The 12112-nt window shown below is 42.5% G+C and overlaps 1 protein-coding gene across 2 annotated transcripts in view; it reads right to left on the reverse strand.

Annotated features, from left to right (window-relative positions):
* Positions 1–12112, reverse strand: part of Hc (hemolytic complement) — an 85178-nt gene that overhangs the window by 30612 nt on the left and 42454 nt on the right. For both annotated transcript variants that reach the window (XM_017315669.2, NM_010406.3), the window contains 5 exons: positions 10945–11018; positions 10180–10319; positions 5525–5752; positions 4156–4216; positions 1123–1212 (listed from right to left, as the gene is read on the reverse strand). In XM_017315669.2, the coding sequence (XP_017171158.1) occupies positions 1123–1212; positions 4156–4216; positions 5525–5752; positions 10180–10319; positions 10945–11018 (593 nt within the window). The remainder of the gene's footprint in view (positions 1–1122; positions 1213–4155; positions 4217–5524; positions 5753–10179; positions 10320–10944; positions 11019–12112) is intronic.

Below are 12112 nucleotides of genomic sequence, written 5' to 3' on the forward strand. Positions count from 1 at the left end.
AGTAGGGCAAAGGAGCCTGAATGGAAAAGGCGCTGGCCCCCCAGTCTATAGTGACACTGTGCAACCCTGGGCAAGCCAACTTCTTATAAGTCTAATGTCAAGATCGCACGTGATCAAAAAGGCCCTTTCCAGGTCTGAAACTCTGTGGTTCCAAGATAAAATGCAGGCAGGTCATTCTGTCCTGTTAGTGATGTGTTACCTTACTGCAAAGAATGATGCCCCTCTGGCAAACACCCCGGAGGGCAGAGAATCCCTGCTCTGGTTTGAATACCTCTGACCCTCCATCTGCTGCAGCCTAACCCACACCGGTGGTAGTGTAAGAGGGCAAGCTTTTTGGGAGGGTGTGGAGAGCCATTTACCCTTTGACATTTTACTCTTCTATACTTTAGCCATGTGAGGGTGACCCACTAAGACAGCAGCTGTAAAAACAGGAACAACCTTTGCCAGCCTCTCTATTACCTTGGTCTTGGACTTGAAAAACTCCAGAATAGGAGCCTGTTCTTTATAAACTGCCTAGACTCTGGTGTTTCATTGTAGCTACACAAATGGGCTAAGCAAGCCTGACCACTCCAGGACTTAAGCTTGGACGGAAAGCTGGTACCGCAAGGCCATTTGCAGGTCGCAAAGTCTTTAGTGGACTGACTGCTGAGACCACTGGAAGTGAAGTGTGAAACAGCTGTACCCCATTCTAGAGATGTCCTGGGCTCACAACAGGTACCCTATCCTCACAGGGTAATTTCCAAATACATTAGGGGAAGGGAGTTAGAAACGTAACCAAGTGTTTGAAGACAAGGAAAATGGAAGACAGAGTTCTGTCATAAGCCAACCTGTGTGTGGAGATGAAGAGAAATAAAGAGTAATCACGAATATGTTTGATTTTGGTTGAAGCACAGAGTGAAAAAAGAATTTTTTTAAAAAATCTATTTATTTATCTGTTTTTCAGACAGGGCTACTCAGATTAGCTTCACCTCACTATGTAGCTGTGGCTGACCTTCCGTTTCTGATCTTCCTGCTTCTGTCTCCCACGGCTGGGATTAGGGCAGGCACCACTGTATCGAGGGCTTCATGCATGCTAGGCAGCCACTCTACCAGCTGGCCCAGAAGTTGGATTTATTAACTTACCTTTGACACTCAAAATCCTTTCAACTTTGGTCTTGGGGACCAAATCTAATGGGATCCTGTATGGGAATTCCTTTCGTCTGTTAACAATACCTATAACAATAAAAATAGTAACAAAAACAACAATAATACAAGATTAGGTTTGCCCAGAGTCCTTTTTTTAAATTTAATCTAACTATTTTACTTATTCACATTATGTCTTGTTCATTGCTCCCGTCCCGGTCACTCCTACCCAATCTTCTGAGTGGATGGGGGACCCCTGGGTATCCTTCAACTCAGACATGCCCAGAGTTCTTAATGGAAAAAAAACAAGTTTTGATTATATATCTACTAACAAATAATTTTTCACAATAAAGCACATTAATAATAACATTAAAGTCTTAAAAAGAGAAAAATAGTCAAGGATTTTAATCAAACCCTAGGCTTGTATACTTTTCTTAAAGAACACACTGAATTTCGTGTAAGATTTCTGGTCTTTAAAAGGTATGACATAAATGACTTATATATCAACATTATCCACTAGGAAGAGGTGGCCTGCCCCAAATCACTGATATGGAATCTCTGTGTTGTCTGACCATCAGCTCCATCGGGAAGCGCGACCAGACACTCTTCCTACCTCCCCTCTCCCCGGTCTGACTTAAGCACTTTCCTATATGCACACAGCTCCACAGCTTCAGAAGGCCAGGGTCAGAGAATTTTAGATTACAGCTGTTTCCTATTGTATGTCATAAATAGGACCAGTTTAGTGGTTACATGGAGACTGTCCCAAGTGCTAAGAGTAACTGGCTGAGAATACTAGAGATGGACTATCTGTATGGCCCTCCCCCCCACACCCCTACACTCAGGGAACATCTTGGAAGATGGGGCATAACGAATATAAGAGCCAGAAGACGGGGGAAGAGCTCCACTGCGGCTGTGGCTCAGGGTCAAGCCAGTTAAAAGGTCCTGCAGGGATGAGGGAGGGGCCTCTGAGGCCGGTTGTGTAACAGTTTCTTCCGAGATGGAAACATTCCATCCTGCAGGAAGCTCCTTAAGCAGACAGGTAAACATTTCAAAAGTAGCCACAGGAAGTTCCAGGAAGACCAGATTCACTGGGTCCCTTCCTGCCAGACTAAGTGAGTAAAACTTCCGCCTCTCTGACAAGCAAAGCTGCAAAGAAGAGTCTGCAACAAGACCAGCTTCCTGGGAGAAGCAGAAACCAACCAGGCTTCCTGGAAGAGGTTTAGATCAGAAAGAACTGGAAATCACACCCTCCAGCCTGTGGCGCTGCCTACAGACTGTGCAGTGTGCTCCAGGCCCCCAGCTTTTGTGATCGGTCACTAACTCTGAGGTGACCTTTGGTGATGCATCAGTCTGTGAATCATGTCTGTTTCTGTAAGTCACCTGTCACTCAGATTCTGGTAAGTAAGCCCTGTCTAACTCATTGGTTCACCAAGTTGAACTTTGATGGTATTCTGACTCTGGTCTGTTGGGGATTCCCTATGGTGGATGGGGAGATATGTGCTTAGTCACCCCAGGGAAAGTATTGTCACACAACAGACTATGTCCCTCCTGGAGGAAGCTATTGGCAATTGATAGCTACCAAAGAAGGGAGAGTCGGTTTTCTTTAGGTAGGTAGACACTGGTAAGTTGCCTATACCCTGGTGGATGACCTCATATCCATGAATATATGGGTGACACTAATTGGACCCGGTGGGCTAAAAAAATAAAAATAATGAAGTAAATAAATAAAAATAAATAAAAGAGAACATGAAGTTGGGAAGGAGATGACTTGAGAGAGGTTGGGGTGGGTAGTGGAGATTAGCTATGATCAAGATTGTATTAATGTATGAAACATTTAAAGAATAAAAATACTGTTAAAATATCCTACCATCCCCCCAAAACATGATACTATTTGTCACTGTACTGACAGAGAGCCAAGCTTCCACTAAGTTAACTAAGCTGTTATACAAGCTGTTTTTATTTTATTTTCTGTGTAACAGAGCCCTGATTCTCCTGGACTCACTTTGTAGACCAAGCTGGCCTCAAACTCAGAGATCTTCTTGCCTCTGCCTCCCAAGTGCTGGGATTAAAGGGGTGCACCACCATGCCTGGCTGTTTTTATTGTTTTAAAATTGTACAGGGATACTACAGGTGGTGCCAAGATCCAAGGTGCAACTGTAGGGCTCATCAAAGTCACCATGGTGAAAATCCAGCTCTAGCACTTAGCATAGTCCCTGGCAAGAGGAAGATGCTATGCGTAAGTTCTGAGATCTCATGGATGAGATGGCTTTGGTAAAGATATAAGAACATTCCTCAAGAAGCATCTTTGTTATTTAGCCCTTGATAAACCTGAAGATACTGAGTTAAAATGAGTCAGTGAAGGTATTTAGGAAGTTTGAACTAAGGGTGACAGGGTATGGAGTTTACAGAGCTTAGTTAGCTATGGCATGTGCCTCCAGGTAGAACACAGTGTTTCTATGTTGCATTTACTCCTTTGTTACAGAGAGGTAAGGATGTTTTCAAAGGATTTTTTGAGGGTAAAAATAATGCAGACAAAGAACCAGAATACAGTGATGTTGTAACAATTTAACAAGAGCTGTAGTAGTCTGTCTGGCTGAAAATAGTTGTAGCCCACAGATTCTAACTTTTAGAAGCAGCCTGTACTTAGCTCAGGATTCAGTTGCCAATGTGGGAAAAGCTCTTTCGTTGAGAAGATTCATAGTGTATCAGCTGAAGAAGAAGAGATGGAGCAGTGGAGGGGACTTTGAGAGATCATCTGACTGTGTTGTCTCTAAAAGTGCCTTTTGCAGAGTGACTTTGTTTTCAGGTGTTCTTTAGACAGAGGCTTTTATAATAAAACAGCCTGTTACTGTCGTTATGAATAGACTGTGGAGTGCAGGGGATGAGTTGTATTGCAATGTGTTCGAATTGTAATGTCCACTAAATAGAGTTATGTTTGACCCCACTCAAACAGATCCAGACAGTTACATTAAAGTTACATTTTAATTCTGTGGCTGGAAAATAACACATAAAAATTAAAATCATTTTTCCTACCACGAATTCCCTTAGGGTCCAGAATCACGCCGGCATAGCTTTCCCTCTTGACTCCTTCTGGCTAAAGAGAAACCAGAAAACATTCCATTAAGGGCATAATTACATATATAAGACATGAATTTCCTTGGATCAAGTTCCTCCAGTCCACTTTGCCAGTTAAAAAATTAAAAAAAAAAAAAAAAAAACAAACGCTCCTTCTCTGAAAAGGCAAACTTGATATGAATACTTCAATGCATACATGCAATGAAAAGATTCTGGCTATTTGAACATTGGTCAGAGTGAATGCTTAAATGGATGTTCTTATCGGCCAGATTATTGGTCGGAATACTTTGTACATATTAACTCATTCAGTTTCCACGAACCTCTGGGAGGTAAGTGCTACAATAACAGATGAGGAAGCCAACAAGGAGATCAGTCATTTATTCTGTGTAATGCTGATAGGAAGCTCGGAGCCAGGACTGAAAGTGAAGAAGCTTGCTCTATTTCCTAGTGTGATACAGACATGAGCAGGAATGAGCAGGGCCTGAAAGAATCGGCACAAAAGATTCGGCACAGCTTTTCTTTTCAACAGGGACTCTGTGAATTGGCCATGGTGGCCTCAAACTTGCCTCAGCCTCCTGAGTAGTTGGGATTACAGACATAAGTCATGTGCTGGCTGAATCCGCATTTGCTGAAGTTAATGGCATAGCTCAAAACAAGCCAAAGAATGAAGGCTTCGGATGACCTGAGAAGTCGTTAACTCGCCAAACTAGCCATGTAACACTTGGAGGAAAAATATTTCATTTTAAATTAGAAAATCATAATTGTGGAATTTTAATGTCAGGAGAACACTCAGCAAATGGCAGGGCCAACAATACTTAATGTGTTGCTGTTTGCCCCTTTGGCCTGCTTATTACCTATTTATAAAGTGGGAAATCTACAAGGCGAGGTCTTTAAATGTCTGTCACTACTTTATATTCAGTATTTAGCCTCATATTTTGCACATAGATTTCGAGATATACTTTCTGAATAAGATAGCAGGGGTGACTCAGAAGGTGCGTATCAAATAGTAAAACTTGGGAAGCCCGGAGTTTGGGCTTTATTGGTGATTTTCTTTTCCTTTGCGGCTTTGGTATTTTTATTTTCTGCAGTAAGCAGGTATCATTTTTCTATTTAATAATTTTATGCATAATTTCAGATTAATGTGTAAATTGCAAGAAAGTATCACAAATACGTGTGAGTTTTGATGGGATCCCTCAACGGTTACCATGTTCTATTTATACCATCCTTTCTCTCCCTTGCTCCTGGCCCCAAACATAATTATTGACACAAATTGTTGATAGCATTTTCCCCAGAAACATATTTTTTAAAGAACCATATTTTTTCTTACCACTACCCGTAATGTCTTTACTAAGATGTCTTTCCCAAATGAGGTCTCTAGTGAGAAGTTTATGGAGTGAAGGCCAATTTCCAGAGGAAGCAGGGTGAAGGTCACCAAGTGACTGGACGAGCCCTCTATCCTCTGGAACACACATCTGGAGGGCCTGGAGGTGTGAAGGCTAGCAGCTGAGCTTCCTGAAGTGCAGATCCCCTCCACAGCAGACATTTTAACACAGAACTGGAATGCAACAGGTGAAGAACTGTGTAAGAACAGCTCATCATTTGAGCCACATTTGATGAAAGAGCAACATATGTATGTGTGTATGTGTGGTATGTATGTATTTATGTTATGTTATGTTTTGTTATGTTATATATGTTCACCCTGAATTATGCTGGTCTGGACACAAACTCTCCCCTGGTTTCTTAGCAAGTTCAAAGTAAGCCCCCTGGTTCTAAGGCCTGGTAGAAGGCTCGTTTCAGACTTCCTACAGCTACATACGAACTGATGTGTGTCATAGCGATGTCGTGGGATATCTGAAAACTCTGCACTAGCTTAGAATGGTCATCCCTTCCTCAGGGTGCTGCCCACTTGATTATGTCACAGCTACCAGGATTCTTTGTTCATGCTACGGTGATGTGGTTGTTTGGTTCTCTCTCCATTCTGCATTTTGGGTAGCAGGGGCCTTGGGTTTAGCTGTTGGGTATCTTCCCTGTGCCTTTACCTCAGCCTTTGACTTATAATAAATGGTAGAGTGATAAATGATTGAAAACTCTGTTTGTGGCTCATTTAAAAGCTTACCTAATATAAACCCAACTGAAGTCTCTTATTTTATTATCTTCCCATTTGGGCCCCATTCTATAATAAAACCAGCTCTAGAAATATGTAGGTTTAAACTTGGGCATTCCTCATTTGAACTGTTATGGGAACAGACTGTGTGAGCGCTCTCATCTTCTGTTAACTATTCACTGATTTCTGGCTCAAAAAGTGAACACATCTACATCTTCAACTTGGTGAACTGATAGAGTCAAGAGCTGTGCCCAAAGAATAGCATCCATAAAATCCAGAATCAAGCAGATAAGTGCAAGAGAATGCAGACATTCAGTAGCTAATCTGGAGGGAGTTCCCTGCATATGTAAAGTGACTTCTGCCCATTGGCCACATTTTTGGGCCAATGCCAACCGTGATGGACATAGAAGGAGATGGAGGAGACGATGGACCAAGGGTTCCCCAGTGTTGTACACGGGGAACAGGGGAAGGAAGACACAGAAGAGTCATTTGATAGCATTCAACATAAGTTCATTATAAAAAAAATCATAACAGCTGGGCATGGTGTCATAAGGGTTTGATGCCAGCACTTGAGAGGCTATCCCAGGAAGACCATAGCTTTGAGATCAGTCTGGGGTATGCAGGAAGTTCCAGGCTAACCTCAACTGCATGGTGAGAGCCTGTCTCAAACAATAACAAAACAACCAAACTAAACCCAAAAGCCCAAATCCAAACAGTAATAACCACAATAAGTCATTGAAGTAAGTTGAAATTAAGAAAGAACTTTTTAAACTGATGGAGCGATATGGAGAAAAAGCCACATTCAACAAGAGTTGAATTGGGATTGCCAAGAGGCCAAGACCAACTGTGAACCCTAGACAGCACATGTAAGCAAACAACAGCCTCTTTTTAAAACTGAGGGTGGCTCCATTAGTGGTATCCAGCAGAAACCTCCCACCTAGATGGCTTGAGGACCCAAAGGACAGAGCACGAGGAGGGTCACCACAGCTGGAAACTGAAGGCACTCTGAGTTCTGCATATATTCCTTACTCAACCCTGCTGAACCTTGAACGACACACAGAACAGTCTCTTTCAGCTCAGGCTGAAAAAAACTGAACAGAGATTTTAGAGTTTGGGATGATATCTAGGTAATTGCCTGCTAAAATATGTAAACAAACCCCAACAGAGAAACATAATAGAACCCAGATTCTCTATATAACTTCAGTGAATGAGGTCACAGGGCACAGGACAACATAACTTATACTTAAGAGGAGAGGGAACAAACAGGGCTGGCCCTGAGCTGTCATGATGACTTGTTTTGATATAATGGAAGCCGAAGACATCGTACAAGTGAGCCGAATTAAAATTCCAGTGTTTAAAGTAGAAATGATTGTATAAAAGTATGTTGATATAGGGATAATAAAATGGTCAGTATTCTAGTTTTCCAATTTTTTTGATTTGTCAAAATGATTGTGATTTATTTAGAGTGGAATTTCTGCTGTGCCTACTATTATTTATAAGAATAAATATATACCCACTAGACTAGACTAACAGAAAACATTTACTCTCTTTTCATAATTTTATTGACTGTTTGGGAATTTCACATCATGAACCCTGAGTGCACTTCTTTTCAGTCCTCACAGTTCAACTCTCCCACCTTTTGAGACCCTCTCCCCACCCCCAGGCCCCCCAAAAACAGAAAAAAGAGAAAGAAAAAACGTATAATTTGTGTTGCTTATGCACTCACTGGAGCATGGGCAAACTCCTGGTGATCAGCCCTTAAATGGAACTGAGTCCTCCCCACCACGTCCACTTCAGAAGGCGTCTCTCGTGGAGGGCGATGCTTCAGCATCTTTATCACCATTTTAAAGAATTCTCTTTGGTGACTTTCTGTTTAGGCTGTTACTTTTTCAGGGATGGGATGGGATGGGATGGGATGGGATGGGATGGGATGGGATGGGATGGGATGGGATTGTCACAGAAGGTTTTAATGTCCCCTTTTCTTAACTGTGAGTCTGCAGTCATCTATAGCAAAAGTAGCTTTCCTGCCCTTTCTGGTCTGCGAGATTATGGATCCTAGATTTGCACATGGTTTCTGGAGATAGCACAGACCACGGACTTCCATGAACATCAACACAGACCCCCACTTCAGTAGGACCACAGACACACACATGGCCCTTAGAGGCAGCATGGCCTTGGACAAAAAGTACCATGGCCTTAGGTGGCAGCAAAGGCTACTCAGGTCAGTATGTCGCCTGTGGCAGCATGGCCCATGCACATCAACATGGCTTCAGGTGACAGCACAGACCATTGACATCTGCTTGGACTTTGGTGGTAACACAGACCACAGACATAGAACTCAGCTGCAGTAGGACCCCAGACCTGGACTTGGCCCTCGGTGGCAGAATGGACTTGGATCACCATGGCCTCAGGTAGCAGACCAGGCCAAGGACATCCTTATGGCTTTCAGTGGTAACTTGGGCCAGGGACATAAACATGGCTCTCAGCTACTGTAGGACCATGGGCATGGGACAGTGGACCACGGATACCAAAGTTCTTCATCTTGGACATCCTGTCGTTGCTCAGAGCCAGTGTGCCATGTGCCTGTGGGGCTGAGTCCGAGTGTAAGCCCCAGGCTGCTGCACACAACCCACCCTGTCATCCCTCCTTAGCAGTGCATGTTCCCCCAGCCACCACAGGCTTCTCTCACACTTATCAGCACCGTCTCATCTCTAGTTCTGCCTCTCCACCACCCACCACTGCACCCCTCTGTCTTTCCTCTCTCCATTGACTATCTGTCCACCATAGTGGGGTTGGAAGCAGTAAAGCCAACCCCCTTGTTTCTTCTGCAGTCACCTTAGCAACGGGTTGGCAGAAAATGCCTTTCTCGTCTGCACTAGTTAGATCCCACTACATACGTTAAATGATGTGTCAGTCTTATTTCAACTACTGATGTAATTTTTAAATATTTAAAAGTGTTTAAAAAGTTACAGATTGGTATCTTTAAAAAACTTAAGATGAAAATTTTAGAAGCTGATTTGAAAGTGTACCAATGGAATACATAGTTTCTTTGAAATGTGTGTGTATACAAACTTTATACAAATATATGCATACATATATAAATATGAATATATACAAAATTTGGGTGAGGGAATCACTGAAATACTCAGTCCTAGGAATAAAATTAGAAAATATATTTAGAATTGTGAACCATGTTGGGTCCCTGTCTAACATCTTGTGACTGTGATAAAACCTGTCAACCTATTATAGGTGCTCTACAAAGAAAAGCCAGGTTCCCCGTGGTCAGAGTTCATCACTGTCCAGTCCATGGGGTGGGGGAAGTTGATGAGGGTTGATATAATTTCAGAGAGTGTGGCTAAATGATGACTCATGAGTGCTACTTTGTACAGAGAGGAGAGTAAAGGCGTCAGCAGGCTGGAGGATGATGGGAAGGGTTGAGTCAGTCAGTGGGTTGGGGGTTTCTTTGACGTTCAGACTTGCTGTGGGGGTACTAACAATGGTAAGATAGGGAAATGGCAAGCAGGCTGTGGCTGAGAGTGGGGAGTAAGAGTCTGATGACTGAGGAACTGTAGTGAACCACACTAGGGCTCTCCTTTCTCTGAACATTCACCTGAACATCCTTCCCTACTGCACGTTGTCCTTCTGACTGGCATCACATAACCCTTAGCCTGTCCCTTCCTCCTAGCTGTCTCTCTTCATGTACCAAAGTGTACTGCCGGGACAATATTCAACGCACATGCTTATTGGAGTTAAAGTGTGTGTGTGTGTGTGTGTGTGTGTGTGTGTGTGTGTGTGTGTGTTTGTGTGTGTGTGTGTGTGTGTGTTTATTCTAACCACATTTCTCTCTTTATTCTAATATACCTCAAAGCACTACTCACCTTTGTCCCTGAGGTCATATAGTTGTAAACAGTTCCTTTCAATTGGATCTGTTCTCCTCGCACAACAGAATATGGTATGTTCATCTCCAGGAAGACTTCTTTGAACACCTTTGCCTTGAGTGTATCAGCAACACATATACCTTCAGCCCAAAGGGAAAGCAAGGTAGGATCATGTTAGGGAATTCTTGTCACATTTTGTTGGTACTAATTTGTCACATTTGCTTTCTTAAAAAAATAATGTTTCATTTGCTTGCCAGATATTTAATTCTGTTTAAAACGAGAATGCTTATTAACTAGATTATCAAATCTTTAAAGATGTTTATTGTTGGCTTCATTTAATGAGTATAAAATTTTGATTGTGGAGGCCAAGCTTTTGTAAAATAAATAAATAAATAAATAAATAAATAAATAAAATTAAACAAATGAAAGTAATCTAGCAGTTATTTATAAAGTATCTGCATTAGTCACGTCTCAGGAATGTCAGCCAAGGGAGAAAACATTGAGTTGTTCTAACTGTCCTCGAACTCCCACTCACTGTCAGAAGGGAAAGAAAGTACAGCTTTGATCTCAGCTTTATAGTTGGCAGCCAGTAGAGGAGCAGAAGAAACTCAGTCGCTTCAAAGGTGTAGGTACATTAGAGCCTTTGGAAAGGAAAATTAAAAACTTTGCCTTGTATCCTAGATGAATGGACTGTACAGTAACAAAGAACTCCATCTTGCTGATTCAAATCCTGCTCAACTGAGCATGTGACTTACAGTTTCTTACCATTGTCTGAAATGCCAATGCCTTGAATTTCCCAAGTCGTTAGTGAGTCAGGCAGCGTGACCTGCAGCTGTTTTCTGGAAGTTCAGACATTGATATTTGTGATGGTTAATATCACCAACTTGATAAGATCTGGACTACCCACAAGACAAACCTCTGGCTGTCCCCATGGAGGGTTTTCTTGATTTGGTTAGCCTCTGGATATGCCTGGGAGCTATTTTTCTGATTAGGTCAGCTGAGTAGAAAAGATTCCCCCTTCAATGTGGGCAGTGCCATTCGTGGGCAGTGCCATTCCCTAGGCTTGGATTCTTGCATGAAGCAGGAGTGCTTGTTATATTTGCCTCCTAGTTGTTGATGTCCCAGGTTCTTGCAGCCAAGACTTCCCAGCAGCAATGGCCTGAATCTTAGAACTGTGAGCCACAACAAACCCAGCCTCCCTTAAGTTGCTTTTGCTAGGTATTTTACCGCAGAAACAGGAAGAGAAACAAACACAATATTCAACTACAGTGAAACATTAGAGTTGCTAGTAAGGAAAAACTCATCCAGACAAAAATATTCAGCATCTGCCCACCCATCTCAGGTTTGCAGACATTGCACCTGTGGTGTGAGCATTGGCGGTGAGAAGGATATCTCTGAACTGTTGTCCTGTCAGAGCATAAAATACAAAGAAAGATACATTCCCTAATGTTAGGTGCCAGAATACAGGAGTAAAGTAATGAATTGTAATACTGCTTGTAACAAATCAGTCTAGCTAAAACCTGCTGCCTGTGACTAAGCCATTCTTTATCAGGCACGATATCAATGATTACCAAGTACCCAGTGCTTGTAAGCTGTGGTCCTGCTGTCCACTGGTTTCCTGGCTAGTGGAAGAAAGCTATAAAAATGAGTTGCATGTCAGTGTAACCGTTGGTTCAAGATGGCATTGAAAGAGTGCCTTCAACACATTTGAACCCATGTCTCTACAAGCAGGACTCTAGGCCAGGCCCTGGATCTAAAGTAGGGATCTGAAGTCAGGTTTTTCTTTGGAGGTACTGAGTTCTTTTAATGAGGAAACAGGTAAGGAGACGGGCCAGACGGGCCACTGTAATACCACGTGACTCCTGCAGCACGGGTAATCAATCCAGTCGTGCTCTGATGCAGGATAGCACTGGGATATTTTACTAGAAGTGCG

Source organism: Mus musculus, chromosome 2 (assembly GCF_000001635.26).
Source record: "Mus musculus strain C57BL/6J chromosome 2, GRCm38.p6 C57BL/6J".
Lineage (NCBI taxonomy): Eukaryota > Metazoa > Chordata > Mammalia > Rodentia > Muridae > Mus > Mus musculus.